At 41.7% G+C, this 26,746-nt stretch overlaps 1 protein-coding gene across 1 annotated transcript in view; it reads right to left on the bottom strand.

Moving 5' to 3' along the window:
• Nucleotides 1-9,033, bottom strand: part of KALRN (kalirin RhoGEF kinase) — a 315,007-nt gene extending 305,974 nt beyond the window's left edge. The window contains 2 exon segments of the mRNA XM_039323763.1: nt 2,363-2,437; nt 8,832-9,033. Of these exon segments, the coding sequence (XP_039179697.1) occupies nt 2,363-2,437; nt 8,832-8,922 (166 nt within the window). The 5' untranslated portion in view covers nt 8,923-9,033.
• Between the last annotated feature and the right edge of the window lie 17,713 nt (nt 9,034-26,746).

Here is a 26,746-nt window from a genome sequence, read left to right as displayed (position 1 = left end):
GCTACCAATTGAGCAATACACGAAGGACATGGGAATGGCAATTACATGAATCTTGCTTAGATGAAGCATGACCGATATCTATTAAACTTAAGCATCACTCTATTTTACCATTTTAGGTCAGTTGTCAAGGTAATTCACATAGCTTTTAAGTTGGCAATATCTAGAAGTAAGATATTGAATAATGGATCCAAGCGTAGGATTGGATATAAATTCATAAAGCACATATGCATATGCAAAAATATTCATCTTTTAATTTGTAATTAATGTGTTTGAACATTCAGTTCAGTGTTGATTCCAAAAGCATAAACTTGGAATAGTGTACAATTTTTATGATTTGTCTATTCACCTTCTGGCAAAAAATACAGCATATCCATGTTAATGTGGAAATAAATCTCATTATTTATGCAATTATTACATGCATTCATTCAGTCAATCATTCAGTTTGTACGACTGCCCTTCTCACCTAAGTGACTCTTGGCTCACAAAATTTATAATGTACTAAAATTACCTCTTGCTTTTCCACTTCAAAATGGATAATAATTAAACACAAAATAGAAAAGACAGACAATTAAAGCAGAAAAGCAAATAAATAGTTAGGAATGTAAGCAACAACTATCAGTAAAAACCCATTTGAACAAAAGCCAGTTGGGATAAAAACATATTTACTTGCTGCAATTAAAATGAACTTTCCCAGCCTTATTTTATCTGCAATTTCAGAACCTCAATGGAAACAGCAAATGTCCCTCTGGGGAATAAAGAAGGCCACTACTGAGAATCTTAAAATCTAAGAGGGAAACAATATAATCTGTCAAATAACCTACTCACAAGTCATGTGAGTTTTATAAATCATAACCCACACTTTGAATTATGTCTGGAAACTGCTTTCACTTTAGTCACACTATAATTAAAGGTGTGAGAGTTTGATCATCTTCTGTATTTCATCACCCAACAATGGGGATAATGTGTCTTTAAGACATTTTGATTTTTGTTCAAGAATCAGCATTTACTTGCCTGTTTCATTTTCATTATCTTGCCTCACTGGAATCCTGTTTTCTCTCTTCTGACTTGACTTGTTGACACTTACCCCTTACTTTTTGGTTACGTTATTTCTAATTTTCAACTATTCAGAGCAGAAGGAAGTTTATCTTACAGATATAATGTGAGTGTTGTGCAGTTTTCAATATGTTGCTGTTTTCTGATTGAACTACAGCCCAACCATTTTATTTTAATTTAGAATTGGAACCGAATCTGAGGTTTGCAAAAATTCTAATTAATTTTAGCTGTATGTAGAACCATATGTCATCATGCTAAATTACAGAGAAATACAAAAGTCATTGCACAAGTTTAAAACAATTAATTATTTTCAATCCAGTAACCAAATAAGAAATTGCATGTAGATTGTAATTTAATGTCAGTTTAGGAAGATATATTCTATCCTTGTACCTCATTTTGCTTGACAGTGGGGTAGATAACCAGAGATCTACTAGATGTTTTGAATGACAGTTGTCCTATATATTGCTTCTGACCAAGCTTGGGCTAATGGGAGTTGAAATACAAAAAGTATTTTGGATTCAACAAACAGGATTTTTGTTTGAATCTTACAGTAAGTAATGATGGCAAAGATTGAACATTAGACATTATTCATTTAATCCATATCCATCATTTCACAAAGAAATTCTTCTCAAGGAGGCAAGGAATAAAGGAAAAGAAATTAAAAACAGAGTTTAAAATGTCATTAAAATACATCAGTACAACATGGCTGAAAAGTTATCCTTAGGAGTCTGCTTGTTAAAACATTATTTAAATCCAATCAATAGACCAGTGATGGCGAACCTTTTAGAGACCGAGTGCCCAAAAACTGGCCCATCCCCCGCCCTGCCCCCCCCATCCCCTGCCCTGCCTGCCCACAGGGCCACTCACTGCCTCCAGAGCCTGCTGTAGATTGCCCATCAGCGCTATGGTGATCACACCTTCTGCCCACGCCCTGCAGCATCAACTGTGCATGATGGGGTATGAAGGCAGAGTTTTGTCTATGCTGCCTGGCTGCCATGTCCTTGGCTGCGCTGCTCCACGTGGGCCATGCTCAGGGGTGACTCTCCTTCAGGGGGGCTGCTGGAGAGGAGGGGGTCGCAGGGGAGGCAAGGCTGGGGGAATGGCATGTGTGCCCACAGAGAGGACTCCGAGTGCCACCTCTGGCACCCGTGCCATAGGTTCTCCACCACTGCAGTAGACTATTGTTTCTTAATATCTTGTGAAACTCGGAAACAAAACCATTACATATAACTCTTTATTTCTATACTTTTCTAATTTCAGCTAGCTTTAATTAAACTTCAGAATGGAAATGAAAAGACTGTGAACTTACCTGAAACAAAGGCCACCTTTTCCTTTAGTATGGGAAGAACATCAGCAGCTTTCAAGCCGTCATTGCGGAAAGATCCTGCAAAAAAATGAAGGAAAGAAAAAAAAAAGAGCAATATTCAGTTAAAAGGTATTGACCTTCTGACCTTGTTTATTTCATCTACCAAATCAATAGAAAGTGAATTTCTACAGTTTGGGGTTGAAAAGATGTGATGACCTAAAAATTTGACCCATTGCAATTTTCTTCTAAAGAAAAATCTACCCTTTTATCCATGAAGCATTCTGCATGATCAGGCTACAGTATGAAATTAGTGTGGGTTTTTTTTTCCATTTTCCATCCTTCTGTTACAGTATCTAGACCAGGGGTAGGCAACCCAAAACACTCAAAGAGCCACTTGGACCCGTTTCCCACCAAAAACAAAACACCGGGAGCCGCAAAACCCTTTTGATATCTAAAATGAAGATAACACTGCATATATCCTTTTTTACCTTTATTATAGGTGTGTGTGTGTGTGTGTGTTTGTTTGTGTATGTATGTGTGTGTGTGTATGTATATATACACACATACACACACACACACACACACACACACACACACACACACACACACACATTAAAAATAAAAGTAAAAATATTACTCTTGGGAATATCCATACTATTAAAACAATGATCACCAAGAGAATGCTTTAAGAGAATAAAATTACATACACACACAGGTAAAAAAAGGATATATGCAGTGTTATCTTCATTTTAGATGTCAAAAGGGTCTCTCTCTCTCTCTCTCTCTCCCTCCCTCCCTATCTGCCCTTGGTCTACCACTCCTCTTCCCCCCACACACACACTCTCTCTCTCCCTCCCTCTCTCCCTCCCTCTCTCTTTCTCTCCCCTCTCCTATCTGCTGCTCACCTGGCAAGCTTCAAGCTGTTGTCCAACAAGCTCAGGGGTAGAAAACCTCGTCTCTTTTATGACTCATGGACTCCAACTCCCAGAATTCCTGAGTCAGCCTAGCTGGGCTAGCTAGCTCTCTCCTGCCCTTCCTGCTTCCTGCAGAGACGCAGCAAAGGGAGGAGCTCCGCCCAGTAAGCTTTTCGACTCCTGAGTGCACTCTCTTTTACACACACACACACACAGAGAGAGAGAGAGAGAGAGAGAGAGAGAGAGAGAGAGAAGCAGGGAAGCGCAATTGCCTCTCTCTGTCTCTGTCTCTCTCTGCAAAGGCAGAGGAGGCTGGGAGCCACAGGGGAAGGCTCAAAGAGCCGCATGCAGCTCTGGAGCCGCAGGTTGCCGACCTGTGATCTAGACTGAAATATAAGCAGTAGAGAGTGAAGATGCCTTCAGTTCAAGACTGATTCCTGGTGATTGTATCCATGTAATTTTATTACCAGGAAGTGGCAGATCATTCTTCTCTAAGGTTTTTGTTTTTTTAAATATCACTTAAATCTAAAACTCTGGTGATATCTCATTCAAGGTTAATCCTGTTTTAACTTCTAAAATCAGTAAAAGTCCGTGAGGTGTTGTCCATCTGCTGAGGTAGCATGATGGCAGCTTCATTAAAAAATGAAAACAATTTCAAAAATATAAAATTATATATTAAAGTTACTAGCGGTCGTTAGGACTTCCCCAATTGTATGCTTTTATATCAACACGCTGAAATTCCAGATTTGAGAATATGAGAGATAAACCTTGACCCTATGCATACATCCATGAAAATGCTGTTCTCCTTTTAATATCCATATTCTCCAGCAATTAATTAAGTTGGGTTTGCAGGGAAGCAAGGAATGTATGTAGGTAAGTGCTCTATATAGGAAGACTGGCCTGCCTGTATCCTGTGTTAAAAACAAAGATCAGAGATCAAATCATTTCTTTCTGAGAACTATCTGAATTTCATTCCCCCGAAGAGCTTCTTTGGACCATATCACTTAGCTTCAGAGTATTCTCACTGCAGTACAGGTAGTCCTCAACTTACAACCACAATTGAGCTCAAAATTTCTGTTGTGAAGTGAGACATTTGTTAAGTGAGTTTTGCCTCCTTTTATGACCTTTTTTTGCCTCAGTTGTTAAGTGAATCACTGCAGTTGATAAGTGAGTAACCCGGCTGTTAGGTGAACCTGGCTTCCCCATTAACTTTGCTTGTCAGAAGGTCACAAAAGGTGATCACATGACTTTGGGAACAGCAACAGTCATAAATATAAATCAGTTGCCAAGAATCTGAATTTTGATCACATGATCGTGGGAATGCTGCAAAGACTGTAACTGTGAAAAATGGTCATAAGTCACTTTTTTCAGTGCCGCTGTAACTTTGAACAGTCACTAAATGAACTCTTGTATGTTGAGGACTGCCTGTACAAGTAGAAGATTGCATAAATGCCACAAATAAGAACTATGGTTTATGATTTCTAACATTTCAAACATGATCATCAAAAGAAAGTAAAATGCCATATGGTAGTTACTACTGATTGGGCCTTGCCGGCTTCCTCTTCATTCATTCTTAAATAGCAATTAGACCAATAAATCATCACTTTATCCTCCCTATAAACCCCAATGAAGTTCAGGTTTCCTGTCTTTCCCAAACATGATGCATATCTGCTTTCTGCCAAGGTGCATGAGTCATTTCTAGGCTGACTTGAGGCAGCTCAGCTATTGCTTAAGAGTTGAGGGAGGACAAAATGTTGGTTGCCATGGTACAGTGAGGAGTGAATGCAATTCACGTTCCCCCTACACAATAATAACTATTCAGCTGAAATTCCACCTACACCATCAGGACAACAACGGTTATGGCAGACAAAGGAACCTATAATTTCCTAGCCCCAATGCTAAGCAATGCTGGGCAGAAGATACGCAACTGGATTAGAAGCCATTTTGTTCACTAGCCTGGAATGAAATCTTTTCATCTTAAGAGTTCCCCAACAGTAGCTAACCTCTGCTTATTTTCTGTTTCTAAACAGAAGTATTACTGCAGAGAAGGGGGGGGGGGGGAAATCACACTCTTCCCAAATATGCTTGCTCTATGTTTATACAATTCCTTTAAAAAAGATACATTTTCCACAATTTTTAAAGCTTACAACAGTTCATTTAGTGACCGTTCAAAGTTGCAATGGCACTGGAAAAAGTGACTTATGACCATTATTCAAACTTAGGACCAGGCCTTTTTTTCTCGTAGAACGCACAGAACGGTGTTCCGGCACCTTTTTTTTAATGGATTTTTTTCAACTTTTGCATGAGGTGTGCTACTCCCTCTATTGGCTTTCGAAAGCCAATAGGAATTGCTGCTGAGCGCGCCAAAAGACCCAGCCAGCAAACGTTGCACGTGCAAGTTGTCTGCAGCAAAGGCAAGTTGGCAGGAACTCTGCACCCCTCCCTGCTGCCCAACTACACCATCTCCTAGTTAGTCCCGAAGATACCTGGAGAAGACTGGAGCAGCGATGCCACGGTAAGTTTCTCTTGATCTTCAGCCCTGCTAGGGCAATAATGGTTGTGGGCACAGGAGGCAGGGGTGGCAGGGCTGCTGTGGGCAGTGGTGCTGGTGGGGCGGCAGTGGGTGGAGTGCATTGGTGGTGGGCTGCCCCCCCCCGGGGCTGGAACCGTCACAGCTGCTGCTTTGAGAGCTGTGAGGCCCGCTCTACACAGTGGTGTGGTGATGCTGGCAGGTCGGCGGCAGGTGGGGGCACAGGGTGCATCGGTGGTGGGCTGCCCCCAGAGCTGGAGCCAGCACAGCTGTTTTGGCAGCCACGAGACCTGCTCTAGATGGCAGGGCGGAGGCACTGGTAGCACGGCTGTGGGCGGGGGCGCAGGGTGCATCAACGGCATGGGGCGGCGGTGCTGGCGGTGCGGCTGCAGGGGGGGTACGGGGTGCATTGGCGGCGGGCTGCCCCCTCTATACGGCGGGACGGCGGTGCTGGCAGAATGGCTGCGATTATAAATGACTGAAGAAAGGGCAAGAACACTTTGGAGAAAGAAATCAGTGTAGATAGAAAGATGGAAAATCAGAGGCAGGCATGATTTGCCTAAAGTTTGAAGAGGATAAAGATCTATCCTTTGAGAAGGAACAGTGATATATTTTATAGAACCATAGACTTTGAAGGGACCTTGGAGGTCTTCTAATCCAATCCCTGGCTCAAGGCAGAAGACTTACACCATCCCAGTCCAATGGCTGTCCAGTCTATTTTTTTTAAACCACCAGTGATGGAGCACCCACAACCCCAGAAGGGAAGATATTCCACTGATTAATTGCTGTCGTCTTCTTTCTTCAATGATGGATCTCCCTGTAACAAGATTCCACCCTTACTTCTTGTCCTGCCCTCTGGTCCCTAGAGAATAACATAATCCCCACTTCTTTGTGATGGCCCTTCAAGTACTATTTTGTGCCCCTGATCCTCCTGAAGAGGAGGAACCTGGTCCTTCATAGGGAGAACAGCCCACTTGGCCTGATAGGTGGAAGAATGAATCAAGCTGTTCTTGGATTTTCTTGAAGAACATAAGAAAATAAGTTTTCCCCCAAGATGGAAAGAGTAGGAATGAAGAAACTGTCTCCTCTGAGGGATGGTGATGAGGACGAGAAATCTCATTCAAAATGTGTTTTCTTCGTGGAGTTTTACTTCACAAAAAAGATTCAAAAAAAGGATCCTCCCATTGACCCAAGTATATTTTATACAAAATTGAAAGAGTCAATTGAAAAAAGATTGCTTGATAGCAAAGACGATGAGTTGGCATATTGGTCTCGCGTACTTGATCAGAAACATTGGCCTAAAGATGTTAATACTCAACTGACATTTGGAGAAGTGGAAATTAGAAACTTGTCTATCAGACTGCAACTAAATGAAAGAGAAATGATTTGTGGATTTTGTGAATATATTCTTGAAAAGACATATCCAGAAAAACTGTTGCATTTGATACGGACTCTGAATACCATTCCCATTTCTTCAAGTGAATGTGAATGTGGGTTTTCACAGATGAATCTAATTGCCACCCCAACAAGAGCTTTGTTGAAGACTAAGACAATTTCAGCACTTTTGTTCATCAAACTTGTCAGACCACCTCAGAGACTTTTCAATCCTTCAAAGTATGTTGATCTGTGGTTACTCAAAGGATGACATTCGGCCATAGATACTAAGAGCAAGGAAAAGAGTCGAGAAGATTTGCCGGACGAGAATTGGAAAAAACTTTGGAATTTACTATGAACATTTGCCTTTAATACAATAAATTAAATTTATGTTAAGAATTGAATATATTTGTTTTAATTATATAAATAAATATATAAATAAAATTATATAAATAAAAGATTAACAAGATGAGAGTTCCAGCACCTTTTTTTTTTAGAAAAAAAAAACACTGCTTAGGACTGTTGCAGTAGCCTATGGTCACATGATCAAAAGTCAGATGCTTGGCATCTAGTTCATACTTGTGACCATTGCAGTGTCCCAGGGTCATGTGACCACCTTTTGCAACCTTCTGACAAGCAAAGTCAATGGGGAAGTCAGGTTCATTTAACAATCGTATTATTAATTTATCAACTGCAACGATTTACTTGACTAAGGAAGGAAAGCTTAAATGGAAATCAGTAATACAAGCGTACAACCAACTGTGATCACTGAAATCACAACAAAGGAAATAGTTTGGTAAAGATACTTGGCTTCATTTTTGGATTTGCAAATATGAATGTACAGACCATTTTACATCACAGTATCTCCATTTGTTGGCCAGCTGTTTCTAATCCCATTTCTTCCTGTACAGCAATTGCATTTTAAACAAGAGACATGTCTGGAAGTTTCTCACCAAGTACTGCATACATGCATATGTTTTGCACAATAAATTTCCCACCTACCTTTCCTGCCCTTGCTTATCCTCAGCAAGGATTTTGCAGAGCACAAGCTGCTCTTATTCAAGAATAAATCAGACAAACGGAGACTCTTACTTTCATTGTCAAATGCTAAAATTCAGTCTTTGTACAGCCTTTGTACAAAATGGAACCATATCTATCTGGCTCTCTATGTCTCTTAACCCTCTTAAAAATATTTTAAAATATTAATGAACTTAATTTCACCTGGCTACTCTACGCACACATTTCTTCAGTGTATACCTTTGTAATATTTCCTGTTACTGCATCAGCACATTCAAAGTATGTGAAATATCTTATTCCTCTCCCTACTTTGAGTGGAAAACCTGCCCTGTCATTCTGGTAGGAAAGCCATTTTTAATCTCAGTCTGGCATTTCATTAATTTATCATTCTAACAACGGAGGAACAAAAGGGAAGTGTATTATGTATTAAGGCGCAACTTGGCTTATCTAAGGATGACAGTTTAGCTAAATGAATTCATGAAAGTTGACAAAATGGAGAGTAATGAATTTGCCAAGGGGAGATTTAAAAATGAGGTAAAGAAATACCAGAGGGCAAACTCCTATAAAAATACCCATTCTAAAATTGTCTGATTCTCAGGATTCCTTCTTTAATGGTGCAACATAGAGGAAGGATCACCTGGTGTCCTACTTTCCATCTGCATTCTTCTACTGTTATGTACACAAAAGAATTCAAGCTGGAATAATAAAAGTTCTTTTCCTTTGTCCATGCCAATTATCCATAGTGTATTGTTTCCAGTGGTCCTGGAAAGTTCTGCAGTTTTGATATAGATATGTAAAAAAACAATAATTTACTAGATTTAATATGGCTGCCCATTCCAAATGTAAACAATTTTTAGAAACGTTTTTTCATTGAAGAAATTTTTAACAAAGTAAAAACTGTAAGAGAAAATGAAAAAATTGCCTGCCTTCCCCCACCCCCAACACACATTTTTCATCACTTAATTGTTTTGATATTTTCTGATGTTCAATAAACAGACATATTTGCTAACTAGACTTAGTGGCATGTGTCCTTATTCAAATTTAAGTGCAGGGATTCACTGGGACAGTGCTAGGTCCCTACTAGACTGGAATTTACCATAGTGATTTTCCATATGGCAGCAACAAAACTAAACAAGTTGTATAGCCAACTCATGCCACTTGTGTCACCTTGCCCATTCTTCTCCTCTGCTTTGGAAAGGCAGACCTAAATATGACTATAGCTGCATTCAGTTTGTCCCCAAGTGGAAATTCAATAGGGCAAAATCACATAGCATGTCTGAGGATAGAGCTTGATTAGCAGCTGCTATATCTTTTCTTTTCTTGGCTATCTTCATGAAACACCTTTGCCACTTATATTATTCAATAAGCCCACTTTTCTGATTTTTATCATCATCATTAGATCCTGTACAGAGCATAATGGTCAGCAAGTGATTTTCAGCAGTTTCAATCATTCGCACCATCTTCGGCTTTGTCCCAAGAGACATTAATAATCTTAAGATCTTCCTTAAGTGTTTGGTGCCAAGTTTTCCAAGGCCAGCTGTTATGTCCCGAGCCTTTGCAAACGGCTCGGGCGTTTGCAGGCAGTCCCGGGCAGGTGCAAAGCTGCCCGGGACCAGACAGGCTGTCGCCAGCGCCGGGCGCATGCGCGGGTGCTGGCGCGGGAAAAGTAACCCATTTACCCGGGAGTTGCCTATATAAGGGGCTGCGAGGCGTTTGGGCTGAGCTGAAGCCATCTTCCTGTAAGCTGAACGCTGAATAAATGAACTGAGAACTCCAGCTGCTTCTCGTGTCTGTTTTCCCGCCACGGACTCAACACTGGCGACGAGGATGGGATGCCTTGCACTACCTGGAAAGGAAGAAGTGTAAGCTTACCCAAGGAGTCCTGAGCGGCGAAAGAGGAACGGCGTCGACTCGGCAGCTGCCCGCCAATCCGGTGCGCATTCGGGGGTAGGCTGGCTGATAGACCCGTCTCCTGAAGATCCGAAGATGGCGAAAATCGGAAGGCTTTCGGAATTCGACGTCTCACATCCAGAGCGGTGGGAGTCCTACGTATCCAGAATGGAGAACTACTTCAAGGCAAACCAAGTGAGGGAAGATAGCTTGAAGGCGGCCACCCTGCTTTGCGTTTGCGGCCAAGACGCCTTCGAAATCGCAGAAAACCTTGCAGCACCTGTCCCAGTAGAGTCTGTAAGCTACGCAGACCTGAAGAAGCTGCTGAAGGAGCACTTCCACCCCAAGGTGTCCGTTATCTCATGGCGCCACACCTTCGAACAAAGGGATCAACGGTCCGGTGAGTCAGCCAAGGAATACATCGCCGCGTTACGGAAGGCCGCCAAGCCCTGCGAGTTCAAGGACCTCGAGGAACGACTGAGGGACCGATTCGTGTGCGGGTTAAGGCATCGCGAGCTACAACAGAGACTTTTCGCAAAGGAAGAATTATCCTTCCAAGACGCCTTAAGGGAAGTCACCGCAGAAGAAGCAGCAGGCGGCGCCGTCAAAAACATGCGGCCGATCAGAAACAGTGCAGAGGGTGCGTCCGTGCACCAGGAAGACGTCCGACGAAACTCCGAGGAGGATCCGGACGAGGAAGTCGACCGTCTACACCCCGCGAAGGAAGAGAACCAGAAGGGAAGCTCTTCGGCTCCGCTCAAGTGCATCGGCTGTGGAGGTCGCCACAGGAGAACCGACTGCAAGTTCCGCTCCGCTACCTGCCGGGCATGCGGTAAACAAGGGCACATTGCAGCTGTGTGCCTGGGCCGACGAAAGGCACAACCCCAAGAAGAACGCCTGAAGGGTACCAGATTCCCCAGCCAGAATAGGGTAGGTTTTTGCGCTTCGCGAAGAAGCATCTGTAGAACAGGCACACACAAGCCCATGAAGAAAAAGCTGTCACTCAACGTGAAGCTACAAGGGGTTCCATTATCTATGGAACTAGACACAGGGTCTGCCCTGTCCATCATTTCATTGCATACATTTAGGAAGATTTGTTCCAGAAGTGGGTCTAAGGCCAAGTTAAGGCCTTCTGATATTGTATTAACAGATTTTCAGAACTCAAGAGTGTGTGTTAAGGGGGAGGCCACCCTTAACGTGCAATACAAGAGTTTTGAAGGTCCACTAGACTTATTAGTAGTAGGGGGTGAACGAACGAGTCTCATAGGACTCGATTGGTTTGAGGCCCTGGGGATACACGTCACAGGACTCAACAGCTTACAAACACTCGACCTACAGGAAGTCTGCAAAGAATTTGCAGATGTTTTCAGCCCCCAGCTGGGCACATTCAAAGGACCACCTGTGTCCTTAAAGCTAGACCCCACTGTCACTCCCATTAGGATTAAAGCAAGAAGGGTCCCTTTTGCTTTAAAAAGTAAGATTGACACTGAATTAGACAAACTAATCCAACAGGGAATCCTAGAACCTGTTGATTCCAGCCCGTGGGAGACCCCCATTGTCACGCCTCTAAAGGCAAATGGGGACATTCGCATTTGTGCTGATTACAAATGCACACTCAATAAGGCATTGCAGCAACATGCCTATCCTGTTCCTGTGGTCAGTCACATCCTGGCCTCTCTCAAGGGGGGGCGTGTTTTTGCAAAGCTTGACCTAGCTCAAGCATATCAACAGCTGCCTGTTGATGATGATGCTGCCATAGCTCAGACCATTGTGACCCACAGGGGAGCCTTTAAAGTAAAAAGGCTACAGTTTGGAGTGAATGTCGCTCCTGGGATTTTCCAAAGCGTAATGGAAAACACACTACGAGGTATACCAGGGGTCTGCCCCTACTTTGACGATGTCTTGATTGCAGGAGACTCCACACACATTCTAGCTGAAAGGCTTAGGGCTGTCCTGTTAAGATTCAGGAAATCAGGCCTCAAGCTCAGAAAAGACAAATGCCAGATTGGGGTGCCTTCTACTGAATTTCTGGGATTCAAAATTGATGCTGCTGGGATTCATCCTGCTGAATCCAAACTAACTGCTATTTTAGATGCACCCAGGCCAAAGTCTAAGGCCGAACTTCAGGCCTTCCTAGGCCTCCTGAATTTCTACAATTCTTTTCTTCCACATAAAGCTAGTGTAGCTGAGCCTCTTCACAGGCTACTAGACAAACAGGCTGTGTGGCTGTGGTCACAAGCGCATGAGGCTTGCTTTAAAGAAGTCAAGGCCTTGCTCACTTCTAACAGTGTTCTTGCACATTTCAACGAGTCTCTCCCTGTGTGCATCGCTTGTGATGCGTCCCCCTACGGGGTTGGAGCTGTCCTGAGTCACCTCAGGTCTGATGGAACTCAGGTTCCTATTGCATACTACTCCAGAACACTGTCTTCTGCCGAGCGCAACTACGCTCAGATAGACAGGGAGGCTCTGGCTGTTGTTGCTGGAATTAAAAAATTCCACGATTTTCTATATGGCAGGCATTTCACGGTCTTCACTGACCATAAGCCTCTGCTGGGACTGTTTACCACACGTAAGCAGACTCCCCACATCATTTCCCCTAGAATGCTTAGGTGGTCTATTTTCTTGTCTGCATATGATTTTTCATTACTCCACAAGCCTGGGAAAGAAATGGGCCATGCTGATGGCCTCAGTAGATTGCCTCTGCCAGTAGTAGAAGCTGACCCCGCGCCAGCTGTCAACATTCTATCAATCCAAGCCTTGCCCGAGCTCCCTCTTAGTGCCAGGGATGTTACCGCTGAAACAGGTACAGATCACACACTTTCACGTGTCCGCTCCTGGGTCCTGTCCGGGTGGCCTGAGCACTGCCCTAGTCCTGAGTTTCAGAGTTTCTGGTCCAAAAGGAACGAACTGTCCCTTTCTCAGGGTTGTCTGCTTTGGGGAAACAGAGTTGTCATTCCCACCTCAATGAGGACTAGGGTCTTAGAATCCCTCCACGAGGGTCATCCTGGCATTGTTCGTATGAAGGCTCTTGCACGAAGCCACTTGTGGTGGCCTGGTTTAGATAAAGATATTGAGGCTAAGGTACACGCATGTCACCTGTGCCAACGATCTCGCCCAGAGATGCCCCAAGCTCCTGTGCATAGATGGGAGGAAACACAGTCCCCATGGTCTAGGGTGCACATTGACTACGCTGGGCCCTTTCAGGGCCAGTTCTTCTTGGTCCTTGTTGACAGCCATTCAAAATGGCTTGAGGTTGTGCCTGTCTCATCCACCACCACTGCAAAGACTATTCAGGTACTGAGGGGGATTTTTGCTGCACACGGGCTGCCAGATGTCATTGTGTCCGACAACGGCCCTCAATTCACCTCCTCCGAATTCCAAGCTTTCTTACAGGCAAACCTGATTCGTCATGCCACATCTGCACCTTTTCACCCGTCCACCAACGGTATGGCTGAACGTATGGTGCGCATCGCAAAGGACGCCTTGAAGAGACTCACCTACGGGGACTGGCATCACAGGTTGGCTGACTTTCTCCTTTCTTATCGCACCACACCGTCCACTTCTACAGGGAGAAGTCCAGCTGAACTTCGTTGGGGGCGCCAACTTACTACTAGACTTGACCGGTTGCATCCGGACAGACTGCCTTCATCTACCTCACATCCTAGGGCACCTAGACAACTACTTGTGGGTGCCCCGGTTTGGGCTCGCAATTACGGGCCTGGTCATACATGGGTCCCCGCTTCTGTGTCCAGGATCACAGGTCCTCTCTCCTACGAGGTTGCCCTGGACAACGGTCGTGTTCTGCGTTGGCACATTGACCAACTTCGCTCTAGGCGAGACTTTTCTGCTGAGACTCCTGGGTCTTTTCCAGGGGGGGAGGGGGACCCTTTGGAGCAAAGGGAAGGGCAAGAGCTACTGCCCATCTCCACTGAGGGAGCCACAAACGGCTCGTCCCAAGGTTCTGCAATTGCTCCGAAAAGAAAGTCATGGAGCTTACCCACACAACAGGCACTCACGCCTACTCCAGCCAGGGAGTCACCCCGGGGGCATACTCACTTTCCACACACATCACACAGCACTCCAGCAACGGAGGATACCCGGGGGCATCCCAACAAATCAGTCCCCGCAAGAGAGCTGGCACACAATTCCCAAGGTTGGCCTGACCTTACCCCAAATCCTACAGGGGGTCAAACATACACAGAGTTAGTCGAGGAACCAAGTCCCGACTACAACAACCCTAGCACAAATCAGGGAACACCTGAGTTTTGGGAAAGTACAGAAACCCACACGAGCCCGAACACAGAAGGGGGTTCAGGGAATGGACAGCCTCCTGACAGGTCTTGGACTGACCTAGGAGGTTCTACAGAGACGCCCAGCAGCGGCTATCACTTCAAGGGGCCTGAGGGTCTACAGCTAGGTAGGTCAACCAGGTCACAAAGTAACAGAAGCCCTGGCCTGACGAGCCCGGTGGGCAAGCAAGCAGGCCAGGCATCGGGGCACAGTCCTTGGAAGACACCAGGGCACAATAGAGAGAACAGGCTCACGCCTCCCTCCAGTCAGGGGAATTATGCCAGTAATTCAGAGCTAAGAAGGTCACAGAGAGCAAAGAAATCTCCCAAGTACCTAGAAGACTACATAACATTGCTGGCAAAGCAAAAGCCAGTAAACAGTGGGAACATTGGGGAGCAAAATGTCGTATAAAATAAATGTTGTATGTTGGTAGTAGTTTTAGCCCGGGGGAAAGGGGTGTTATGTCCCGAGCCTTTGCAAACGGCTCGGGCGTTTGCAGGCAGTCCCGGCAGGTGCAAAGCTGCCCGGGACCAGACAGGCTGTCGCCAGCGCCGTGCGCATGCGCGGGTGCTGGCGCGGGAAAAGTAACCCATTTTACCCGGGAGTTGCCTATATAAGAGGCTGCGAGGCGTTTGGGCGAGGCTGAAGCCATCTTCCTGTAAGCTGAACGCTGAATAAATGAAACTGAGAACTCCAGCTGCTTCTCGTGTCTGTTTTCCCGCCACGGACTCAACACCAGCCTTGTTTCCTCTTTCCTCTGGGAGGTATTCAATGTAGTGCAATTTTTGGATGCCAGTCTCTAGGCATATGTAAAATGTGGCCAACAAACTGCATCTGGCATTCTCGATAGGTGTTCTAAATCTGAATTTTGTAGTACTTTTTTGACTTTGCATGACATATATTAACAAAATAGGTTTTATTGACATGACACTAAGGTTAAAAGGTCATTTGGGAGTTCATAGCATTTTTTTTCCTCCCCAGACCAGATGGGTGTAGACCATATTCTTCTCTCGATACAGTCATTCTGTTTCAAATCCTTCAGCTTCCACAGCTGATATAGATGTAGAACCTGGAACTATTCAGTCTAATCCTAAAATCCTGTGCCAGGTTTTATGTTTTTTCTTCTCCACATCCTTAACACCCTCTGCCCTTTGATTGTCTTAGTTATAATTCTTGTATCCTAATTTGGCTTAGAAACTGAGCCAGAGTTCATTTTGTTTCTGATGGATTTTTTTTTATTCCTCCTCCAGCAAAAACACATCTGATTACTCTAATAAATTCTATTTCCAGAGTCAGCCTTTGCTTCTTTCTTAGATTCATTTCATGGTTGCCAGAGATATTTTTACTCTTTTGATTGTCAGTTCATTTTGCACTCCTTTTGCTATTTGGCAAGTAACAAACATATCCTCTGAATGACTCTCTTAACACTGAGACTAATGAATTGTGCTAAATAAGGATGTTGCTTCCTAGAATCTTAACTAAAATTATGATTATTCCCTATTTTAAAATCTATTTTTAGCAAAAAGTTTGAGATATGGAATCTCCAAAATATCTTGGCCTCTGTTCAGTCCTTGCATTATCATAAAAACACATTGTTTAAAATGCCGTAGCTAAATTTTTCTGTGCAAACAATTTGAAAGTCCAAGATTTTGAATATTTAGCATCACATAAATTTTGGCATTAAAACCATGATTCTGAAAGTCAACAAAAGTACAACTTTTTCCAATTATCTACAAGCAAATCACTAGCAAAGCCTTTTCAGCCTTTCCTTCTCTGGAACCATTACATTACTCTCGTTTTATGTCATATTTTTTCCTCTATTAAATTTACCTCATGCTGTTCATTTTTAATAGCAATTAAGCTCCTCTTAATCTGTTTAGCCAATCTCTAGCATCATCTTCATTTCCATATTGATAACCATTACATTTCTTTCCTGTCTTCAGGATATTGTTTTTATGAGCAGAATGCAAGTCCACACCTAAAAAAGTGTCATGCCAATCGTATGCTTTTCTCATCATTTGTTACTTGCTTGAGTGTGCAAGATCAATATCAATCTTTTTAAACTATAGTATTTCCTATAATATTTTCCCATCATTTGCAAATGAAATAGCTTGTTGAGCAAACTGTTCACCACTTTGGTCAATACTGTTTTATTATTCCCCAAATTATGAACCAGAACTAGTTATAAACAAGACAGATAGTAATGGTCTACTTCAATGATCCTTAACCTTTTCTTCATCATGGACCCCCTTTAAATACTTTTTGTGGCCATAGACCCTGGCCACAGACCCCAAGACTTCACTCAAGATTTAAAACATAACATTTCTTCAAGCCTTCAAGGAGCCCCTGTGATATCGCGGCTCCTCAGGGGTCCACGAACCACAGGTTGAGAACCACCGGTTTATTTTACCTAGGTAATTTGTTGTGTCAAGACAAAATCAGCCGTGCAAACCCTTACCTGCAATGTGAAATGACACAAGCCACATATCTGGCATTAATTTCTGCTATCCATGCAACCTAGATTTAAGTAAGCATGCACACAAAACCAGAATTTCCCACAGAGAGTACTCTGAAATTTCATTGTCTTTCTTGGAATATCTCAATTTTTCAAACTGTGCTGTCTTACAGATATACACTTGAGCTGTTTTCTTACTGACAGGAAATACTAGCTCTCAATTTGAATAGAGGAGAACTTACAGTGAGGAGGTAGAGCAAATACATCTATCATACGGACTCTGTACTGAACTAGTTTCATAGATTAATTTTAAAACCATGGCAACCAAACAAACCATCGTCAAAGTAAGGCTAATCCCACTGTGCCATAACCTCAAACCAAACCATGTGTTGTCTTTAAGACAAAGATTACATTCACTTTATACCTGAAATATATTGTCAAATGAAAAAGATTAATGCTATTAGTCTGCATTATTTAGAATCTTTCCAAAACTAATATTGTCTCCTGGCTTGCCTATCCTTTCCTTTCTTTATTAACTATATGCCACTTGTTATAACCTTTTCCCTATTTGGATAATTCAAGCTTTCCGAAGGCTCCAAGCTCTCTGACAAGTCTGGTCTGAGGGTCACCATTTTGGGCCTCTTTTAAAAAATAAAATCGGAAGCCTGTCTGTGAAATTTCCTGCTTTGTGGATCTTCATACAGGAGGAGCCTTTACAGAAGGAAAATCCTCCATCCCTCCTGACTGTTTACTTTTCTGCAGGCCTGAAACTTCTTGTTTGCATGAATGCCAAAAACGTTTTTCTTCAGAAGAAATGTTTGGTAATGCTGAGGCTGATAGGCTGTGAATTTACAGATATCAAAAGTATCAATGATTAAGCCAAAGAGATGAACTTGTTACGGTAATAGAATTAACCTTTCTTATAACCATGACCACTCAGGGAGACTGGTGTTTGTGGTCAGGAAATATCACATGTTAGAATCACTCCTGTTACTATCACGTTGTTTGTTTATTAGATTACATACTGCATAGTCTGGACAAGCCTTGTTTGGCCTTTTTTTCCCACACAGAGCTTGGAGCCTACAAAAACGTTATTGCTTTGTAAGATGTCACAAATGAAAACATTAACCCTTAATATTTATATCTTCAGAGTACTGTTTATGGCAGGGGTGGGCAGCTATGAACCCTTTATGACCTGTGGATTTCAACTCCCAGAATTCCTGAGCCAGCTATGCTGAGGACATGCATAACCATAAACCAGGGATGGCTACCATCACCCCTTTACCACCTGTAAACTTCAACTCTCAATAATTTCTGAACCAGCCATTCTGAGCCATGTTGGTTCAGTAATTCTTGGAGTTGAAGTCCTCAGATCATAAAAGGGCCATGGTTACTCACCCCTAGTTTATGTTTATGGTTATCTCCATGTGGCAAAAAGTTGTATCTTTGTCTTGTTTATATTGATTTTATTTACTTTACTTATATTTATTTTATTTACTTTCTCTCTCAGTGTTTTAAAAACTACACAGGCATGCCAATAAAAGAAAATATAGTTACCCACAATCTGTTTCTATCAGCACTTGTAAAATGATAGCATTTTAATTTATTTGCCTGCATTTGGAGTTGTGACATTCACCTATCCATCGAGATGTATGCTTCTATAAAACCCCAAGAGGAGAGTAAGCAATAGCAAATCATACTAGCAATATTATAGTAGGACAAAAAAAATTCAGAGAGTGATTTACCAGACAGATGAACTCCCAAATTAGCAACTAATCAAGATAAATAGTAACATAGATCTCAAGAGATTAAAAGTTACTTAATCGATTGGAAGGTTACTGTTGTTTTTCCTTTGAAATATGCACTAGAATTAACAGAGCAGGTTATACTGCATAAAACAGCTTTAAGCTTCCATGAATCTGTAATAGGGGTACAGAGTGGGAAAGTGTGGCTTGTTATCAAACATTGATCTCTCTTTTTAAAAGTTAATTGTTACCAATATGTGAAAATTTTGTTTAATCAGGAACTTCCAACTAACTTTGTGACCCTGTTCCCAAGCCCAGAGCCATTTCTCTTTCACATTAATAATGCTTCAAATGTGTCCTGGCAACATCTATTTTTCTGCTCTGATTCCAGGATATTGCATTCATTTCATTCCCAGTTCATCAATGAGAAATCTTTAAGCAGTCCTTAGCTGTACCTTGTTAATGTGATCTATCTTAATTGGCTCTGCCCAAGAGCAGCCACAAGTCATTTATCACCCATTACCTAATGGGAAGTCAGGTGAGTTGGGAACAGAGACAAAAAAAGGAAGATGGGACTAGGAATGGAGATAGCAAACTTCATGCTAGTACAGTTTTCTGGATGGTTAGCACTACAAATATTATGGAGAAAGGCTTAGCAAGTTGTAAAACACCCAAAAGGGAATCCATTGACTCGGTCAACTAATTCCAAAGGAAGATGGATTTAGCCAGCTGGACCTGGCTAGACACGAGGCATCGAGAAATAAGGCAAGGCAAAACCGGCTGAGGAGCCTAAAACAACCTGAAAACTGCTAGCTAAATGGTGTAAAGCTAGCTCATCCCCCGTGGTGCACCAAGGATAGGGGCACAACTGCTGAACAGACTAAACTAGTGATTTAGGATGTCAGGACTGCATTGTGTCTAGCATGGGTAGATTTCCCTGACTTTATATGCCATACCCTAAATAAATAAAGCTCCCTGGAAAAAGAGCTGGGTGGAAGGAGTGGCTGAAAATGCAAGCCACTCCTCCGTTCAGGAACTCAGTGCCAAGTTCTGGTAAAAAAAAACCAAAAACACCTCCCAGACACTGACTAGCTGCAATGACTGTGGCATGCCTATTGCTCCTTTTTTGGCCCTTATAGAGGAGCTAATGGTGTCATGAGTCTTTGCCACTCTTCCCCTGTGGCAGAAGCATAAGGGATACCAAGCGTTTTCTAGAAATAAAAGGCAGAGATGATGTACTTTCAATTTTTGATCCAATTAGTGTGACTGTCTGGTGTTAGAACTAACTATAAGAGTGCTGGTTTAATGGCTGGTTGAGTGTAGTTATATAGAATCAACCATTGGCTGGTTCTATATAACTACAATATGAAGTACTATATAAATATAGTTCTGTTGAAGTAAGCCAAATATGGCTAGTCCTCAACTTACAACAGTTCACTTAGTGACTGTTCGCTGAAAAAAGTGACTATGGCCGTTTTTCACACTCACGATCTTTGTAGCATCCCCATACTCATGTGATCAAAATTCAGATGCTTGGCAACTGACTCATACTTATGACCGTTGCTGTTCCTTTGAAGATCATGTGATCACCTTTTGCAACCTTTTGACAAGCAAAATCAATAGGGAAGCCAGATTCACTTAACAACTGTGTTACTGACTTATCAACTGTGGTGATTCACTTAACAGCTGTAGCAAGGAAGGTCATAAAATGGGGAAAAACTCAACTTAATAAATGTCTCACTTAACAACAGAAATTTTGGGCTCAATTGTGGTGATAAGTTGAGGACTACCTGTAATCAACATAACTTTCCAAAGCAGAAATACAGTTAATCTCTGCTACCCACCTGCTTTTTCTATAAGTCTGTATTCAATATTCAGATATACATCACTATCCTGGACTAGGCTGGTGACGTGATAGAAGTCCTGACCCACTATCTGGGAACAATAAGCATTTGGATGGGGGGGAATAGGCTGAACCTGAATCTCAGCTATTACTGTTTTTCCAGAAACTGTCTGGCACTTTAACTACTTCAGAGATTACTTGGGTATGTAAGTTTCCCAAAACAGCAGATCAATCATTGAGGAGTTTCCCAGTGTCACAACTCCAGAAGGATGAGGCCCTAGGCCTAGCCCAGGGGTAGGCAACCTTGGCTCTTTTATGACTTGTGGACTTCAACTCCCAGAATTCCTGAGCCAGCCATGCTGAGGGGAAAGGGAGAATTTCCAAGCTGAGCCATGCTGGCTCAGGAATTCTGGAGTTGAAGTCCATGAGTCATAAAAGTGCCAAGGTTGCCTACCCCTGGCCTAGCCACATTGATTCATATCCTTGTCACTTTCTGCTTAGATTACAGGTGGTCTTTGACTTATGATCACAACTGAGCCAAAATTTATATTGTTAAGTGAGAAATTGGTTAAGTTAGTTTTTGCCTCATTTTATGATTTTTCTTGCCGTATTTGTTAAATAAATCACTGCAGTTGTTAAATTAATAACCCAGTTGTTAAGTGAATCTGGCTTCCCCTTTGACTTTGCTTGTCAGAAGGTCGCAAAAGGTGATCACATGACCCCGGGAGACTGCAACCGTCATAAATATGAACCAGGTGTCAAGCATCCGAATAAGTCATGAGTCACTTTTTTCGAGCAGTCACTAAATGAACTGTTGTAAGTCGAGGACTACCTGTATTACAATAATTTCAATGGCATGATCCCTGAAGACTACTCATAAGCTGCAGTTGGTACAAACTGCAATAACCCATATGTTATTAGGGGATAACCAGCATTAATTTATAATACTTGTGTTTAGGCTTCTGATGCAAGTCATATTGGGATATTGATCTATAAAGCCCTACATGGCTTGGCACCAGGTTGCTTGCAGGAACCCCTCCTTCAAATATAGCCTAACTGCCCCCCCCTTTCCCTATTCTCGGAGAAAGCTACAGAATATTCAAAGGAGAATGAGACATGAATGTATTTCTGGGGGCAGAGCCTGCCCCCTTGGACAGCCTTCCTTCCAGAGTTCCAGATGACACCTTTGTTCCTGAGCACCAGGAAATCTCTGAAGATGGGAGTTACTCACAAGGACATCTGGGGTTGACAGCTGGTCAACAAAGGCCTACTTATATTACTTCTCATTCTGTTGTAATTTAATATTTATCGGTTTTGATGTTTTATGTTGATTTATTTAGTAGTTGTAGTGCATTTTGATTTTGTCTGTGCATCGCCATGTGTCCTTGGGAAATATGGCAGTAAAAAAAAATATGACTAAATAAATGATATGTGTACTTTAGTATGGATTGTATATAACTTTCATAAGTATATTCATTCTGATGCATAATATTTAACCCTAAAAATGAACAGAGAAATGCTTAGTCTAAATCAAAACCCTGTTCCAATATTGCATTAATCTGATGAAAGCTAATTGCGTCAGTTTGCTTAGAAATTATATGCTACACTGCCCAGAGCTCTTCCTTGAGGGAGATAAACAGTCTAGAAACATGAAATATAAGTAAATATTTTTTAAAAAATGTCAACCAAACAAAATTATGATGATATTGCTACAAGTTGCCCTTCTGTACAACACACTGGAATTCTTAAAGTTACTATACATGCATAAAATAATTCTCAAAGATCACATATAAAACAGAAATATAACTTCTGAAACACCCGGAAATGCAAAATATGCCACAGGCTTCTCAAACATCTGTTTTCTAGAGGATTTGATGCCAAACAGCAAAAAAGAATTTCTAATTAGAGGGCAACTCAGATCATCTTAAATCCTCCAATTTTCTTCAGAATCTCCACACTCTAAATTAAGACACAATCTGTTCAATGTGTTCTTGTAAAACAAATGATGTCTATGTCCCATTGTTTATCTCCTCCCGTCTTTTCCCTTCATGTCTGGTTAAGTGTCTTTTTCTTTCAATGGGAAGCTTTGTCAACCAATCCAGATTCAGATGTCTGTCCGCCAATGTGTAATGTAGAATCAAAACATCAATAATTTCTTCCATGTATTTTTATCACAACATTTCAGCGTGCAAAATAGGGATGATTTGAACATAACATAGCTGGTTTTCTCATGCTGAGTCTTTTACAGCTTACTAACACATTCCCTGACATTTTGGTCTTTCCTTATTCATAGTTTGCCTGTAATATTGCTAACTGAATTTTTATTGTCTCATTCCACTGGCATTTTTGAGTGCAGCTTGGCTTTTGCAGAAATTAATCAGATTAAAGAAGATAAAAATTCTATAAGAGCCTCATTTCTCTGCATTGAATAATCTTACTAAAGATACTATGCCATATATATATATGCCGCATTATATCACTGAACTTTGCACATACATTGCTTACTTGAAAGGGAAGCATGACAGGTATCTCTCATGCTTCCCTTTCAAGTAAGCAATGTATGTGCAAAGTTCAGAAAAGGGCTTAGTACCAAGCAAAAGTAACTTAAGGCGTGTGATAGGAAAAGGGGAAAGAAAGCAGAATTATGACCCTCTTCCTTCTTCTTTCACCTCATCAATCTCTTGAGCACCAAGCTCCCTCTGCGCAGTGCATCAATGTTACTTTTCTGTTTCTTGTTTTTCTCCAAATCTCAGTTCTATACGAATGAAGTGAGTTAAGTACATTGCCATATGCAACCATTTTTGTTTCTTCCAAGAGATAATCATTCCTCAAAATAGCCTTTCCTCTCCTCTCCTCTCCTCTCCTCTCCTCTCCTCTCCTCCCCTCCCCTCCCCTTTCCCTTCCCTTTCCCTCATGTCCAATTCTGAGACTGCCTAGTCCAGGAAAAGGCAACCTTGGCTCTTTTATGACTCATGGACTTCAGCTCCCAGAATTCCTGAGCCAGCATGGTCTATCCCTTATTCAGAAGATCTCATTATTCTTCTATCCTTTGGTGATACCCGCAGTCTTTTATCATAAACTATCAAATCCACCATGCATTTAGATTTGTAATTCTTTTCCTCTTCATGTTTTTGGGCACAATCATTAAACCATACATTTGAAACAGAGCATGGCTGGCTCAGGAATTCTGGGAGCTGAAGTCAATGAGTCATAAAAGAGCCAAGGTTGCCTACCTCTAGCCTAGACAAATCCCTGAGGTTTTTTTGGCAAGATTTCAGAAGTGGTTTGCCATTGCGTCCTCCCTAGGGCTGAGAGAGAGTGACTGGCCCAAGGTTGATTTTATGCTTAATATGGAACTAGAACTCAGGGTCTTTTGGTTTTTAAGTTGATGCCTTAACTCAGGGGTGTCAAACTGCTGGCCCACGGGCCGGCTTCATCATACAGGAGCCGCGCCCACCCCATTGCCGGCAATGGCGAAAAAACTCTGATACGTCATGCAATGTCACGTGTCATCACGAGTTTGACATGCCTGCCTTAAACATTTCACCAAATTGGGTGTCTCCTAGCTTTCTATCAGCATCTAAAGCATTTTAGAAGGATGGCAATTCAGCTGGTGTCTGAAAAACTCCAGGGAAGGGAGCATCATATTTCTTGAGGCAATCTGCTTTACTGCCTGACAACTTTTAGCAGAAAAGCAGAATAACAGAGCTGGAAGGGACCTTGGAGATCTTCTAGTCCAATCCCCTGCTCAAGCAGATCTTATACTATTTCAGACCATCTACAACTTCTGAAGGCAAGCCATTCCACTGATTAATTGTTCAGCCAGGAAATTTCTCCTTATTTCTAGGTTGGTTGTCTCCTTGATTAGTTTCCATCCATTGTTTCTTGTTTGCCTTCAGGTGCTTTGGAAAAGCAAGTACTTTTATTAGGAATTCCTCCAAATCTCTGTTCTGAGATGCCCATGGCTGCTGGAGGGACAGAATCCCTCCTCTATATGATGACTTTTTACCAATTAATTCTGGCAATTGAATTTTCAGCCTCTTTGCCTTTTCTTTTATTTCTGTGTACCCCTTCCCCAAAAATACTTTTTTGTTCTGGAAGGGTATTGTTGTAAGTCTCAGCTCGTTCTGTTTTAGATTTTCTGACTCTTCAGTTTCTGGCAACTTCTTTTTATCCTTCTGTAATGATATGTCCTTTTGTAAAAAAAATTCTTTTACATACTGTTTTTCTTTTCAAAATTTTAAAAATCTCTGTGTATCTACATGTAGTATCTCCAATGATACCTTTTTAGTAAGGATTGCTTGCAAATTGTAACTTCTGTACATTTCACATTTGCCATTCTTCCTGAATGCTTGTCTCCTTTGTAAACTGGCCAGAGTCACCAAGAGTGAGTGGATGGCCATATAAATTCTCTTAAATTAAAATTAAATAAAACAATCTACCTCCCATCACCCAAAACCCTTGTCTGAAATTTAATATGGAAATCTGACAGGATTTGATACTATGAGCTAAGCAACAACACAGTTTTTTCCAAGGATCCAGTCACCTTAGCTTCTTCACCTTTTCAGCCACACTTGAAAAACCAATTCCGTTGTAGGTTTCGTATAGACTTTTGCTGCTTTTCTCTTTCTAGAGAGGAACAATAACAGCATTCTTCCAGCTAACAGACTGCCACAGATGCAGTCTTCACACTGATATTAAGCAAGCCACAGAGCCACTTCTTAAGAAAACCGCAATACATATTTTAATATTTTTCCAGTTACATCATCTACATCTTCATTTTTCATCGTTCTCATGGCATTGATTAATTCTTTTTCATCATTTTTTTCAAGGACATTAACATTTACAGCATTCATTTCAATTCCACTTTTTAACATACCATTTCCATATATATCTCTAACATACATCTTCCAGCATTCCCTTCCCATTCAGCGTCATTCCAATCATTTCAATCACTTTTATTTTTAATTCTCTTCACTCTGCTAGAGACTTTTTGTTTAGCTCTTTTTATACATTCCCAAAACATTTTCTTTAATTTACATTTAAACAGATCTGTGTTTTCTTTGCCTCTTTTAACCTTTACCATGCTCTCTTTCACTACCTTCTTTGTAATTATATTTTCTCTATGTACACATTACAGAGTATCTTTATCTCAGCCACATTTTTGGAGCAGTCCTGCACTTGTATTTTTTTCCCTGATCCACAACTACTTTCAATCCTTTAATCCACGATGCATGCTTTCCATAGCATACTGCCACATACCTCTATAACATGATAGTTCATTGGAGTGGGACAGCTCTATTAAATAAAACATTTGTTTAATTTAAATAACTATCTAAACATGATAAATGAGTAATTTTGTTTTCATTTTCCCACAGGTATCTACTAAAACCCCTTCCCTTAAATCAGTGGTGGTGAACCTATGGCACGGGTGCCAGAGGTGGCACTCAGAGCCTTCTCTGTGGGCACGCGTGCCGTCGCTCCAGTCCTAGGCCTTCAGCTGGGTTTTATAAAACCTTTTTGCTTTAGGCCTCCGCCGCTATGTGCAAAAAAAAAAAAAAAGGTTCAATCAGTCAATTTCAACTTCTCGCGGGGAAAAAAAAAGATCTTGCAAAGTTAGAATTGATTGTGGCCAATTGGGCGGGCAACCATGCCCGCCCAATTGGCCACACCCACTCAATTGGCAATACCCAGCCAATGGGCCACACCCACCTGGCACTCGACGATGCATAAGTGAGTTTTGGGTTGCAGTTTGGGCACTCAGTCTCTAAAAGGTTCGCCACCACTAACTTAAATCGATTTTTTCATTCATTTTGTTAGGAGATTTTTTTTTCCTTTTCATACAGGCCTCATGCTCTGTATTTTTCCTATCATTCTATCTTTCTTGTTATTTCTTACACTTTTTTCCCTGTTCTTCCTGTTTTTTCCCCCCAAATCCACCTTTATCACAACCAAATAATGGTCTATCCCAGGGTTAGGCAACCTTGGCTCTTTTATGACTCATGAACTTCAACTCCCAAATTCCTGAGCCAATTCTGGGAGTTGAAATCCACAAATCATAAAAGAGCCAAGGTTGCCTACTCCTGGACTCTATACCTTATTCAGAAGATCTCATTGTCCTTCTATCCTTTGGTGATACTCACAGTGTTTTATCATAAACAATCAAATCCACCATGCATTTAGATTTGTAATTCTTTTCCTCTTCATATTCTTTGGCACAATCATTAAACCATACATTTGAAACAGAGCATTTTCTAAGCAGATACTTACTGGCCACCACTCTAATTCATTTCCGTGTCTCTAAATAGTTTATAATTTTTTCTTTAATC

This window comes from Crotalus tigris, unplaced genomic scaffold, assembly GCF_016545835.1.
Source record: "Crotalus tigris isolate CLP2741 ecotype Arizona unplaced genomic scaffold, ASM1654583v1 scf7180000024282.1769268, whole genome shotgun sequence".
Classification (NCBI taxonomy): domain Eukaryota; kingdom Metazoa; phylum Chordata; class Lepidosauria; order Squamata; family Viperidae; genus Crotalus; species Crotalus tigris.
This window is presented reverse-complemented; position numbering and strand designations above follow the sequence as displayed.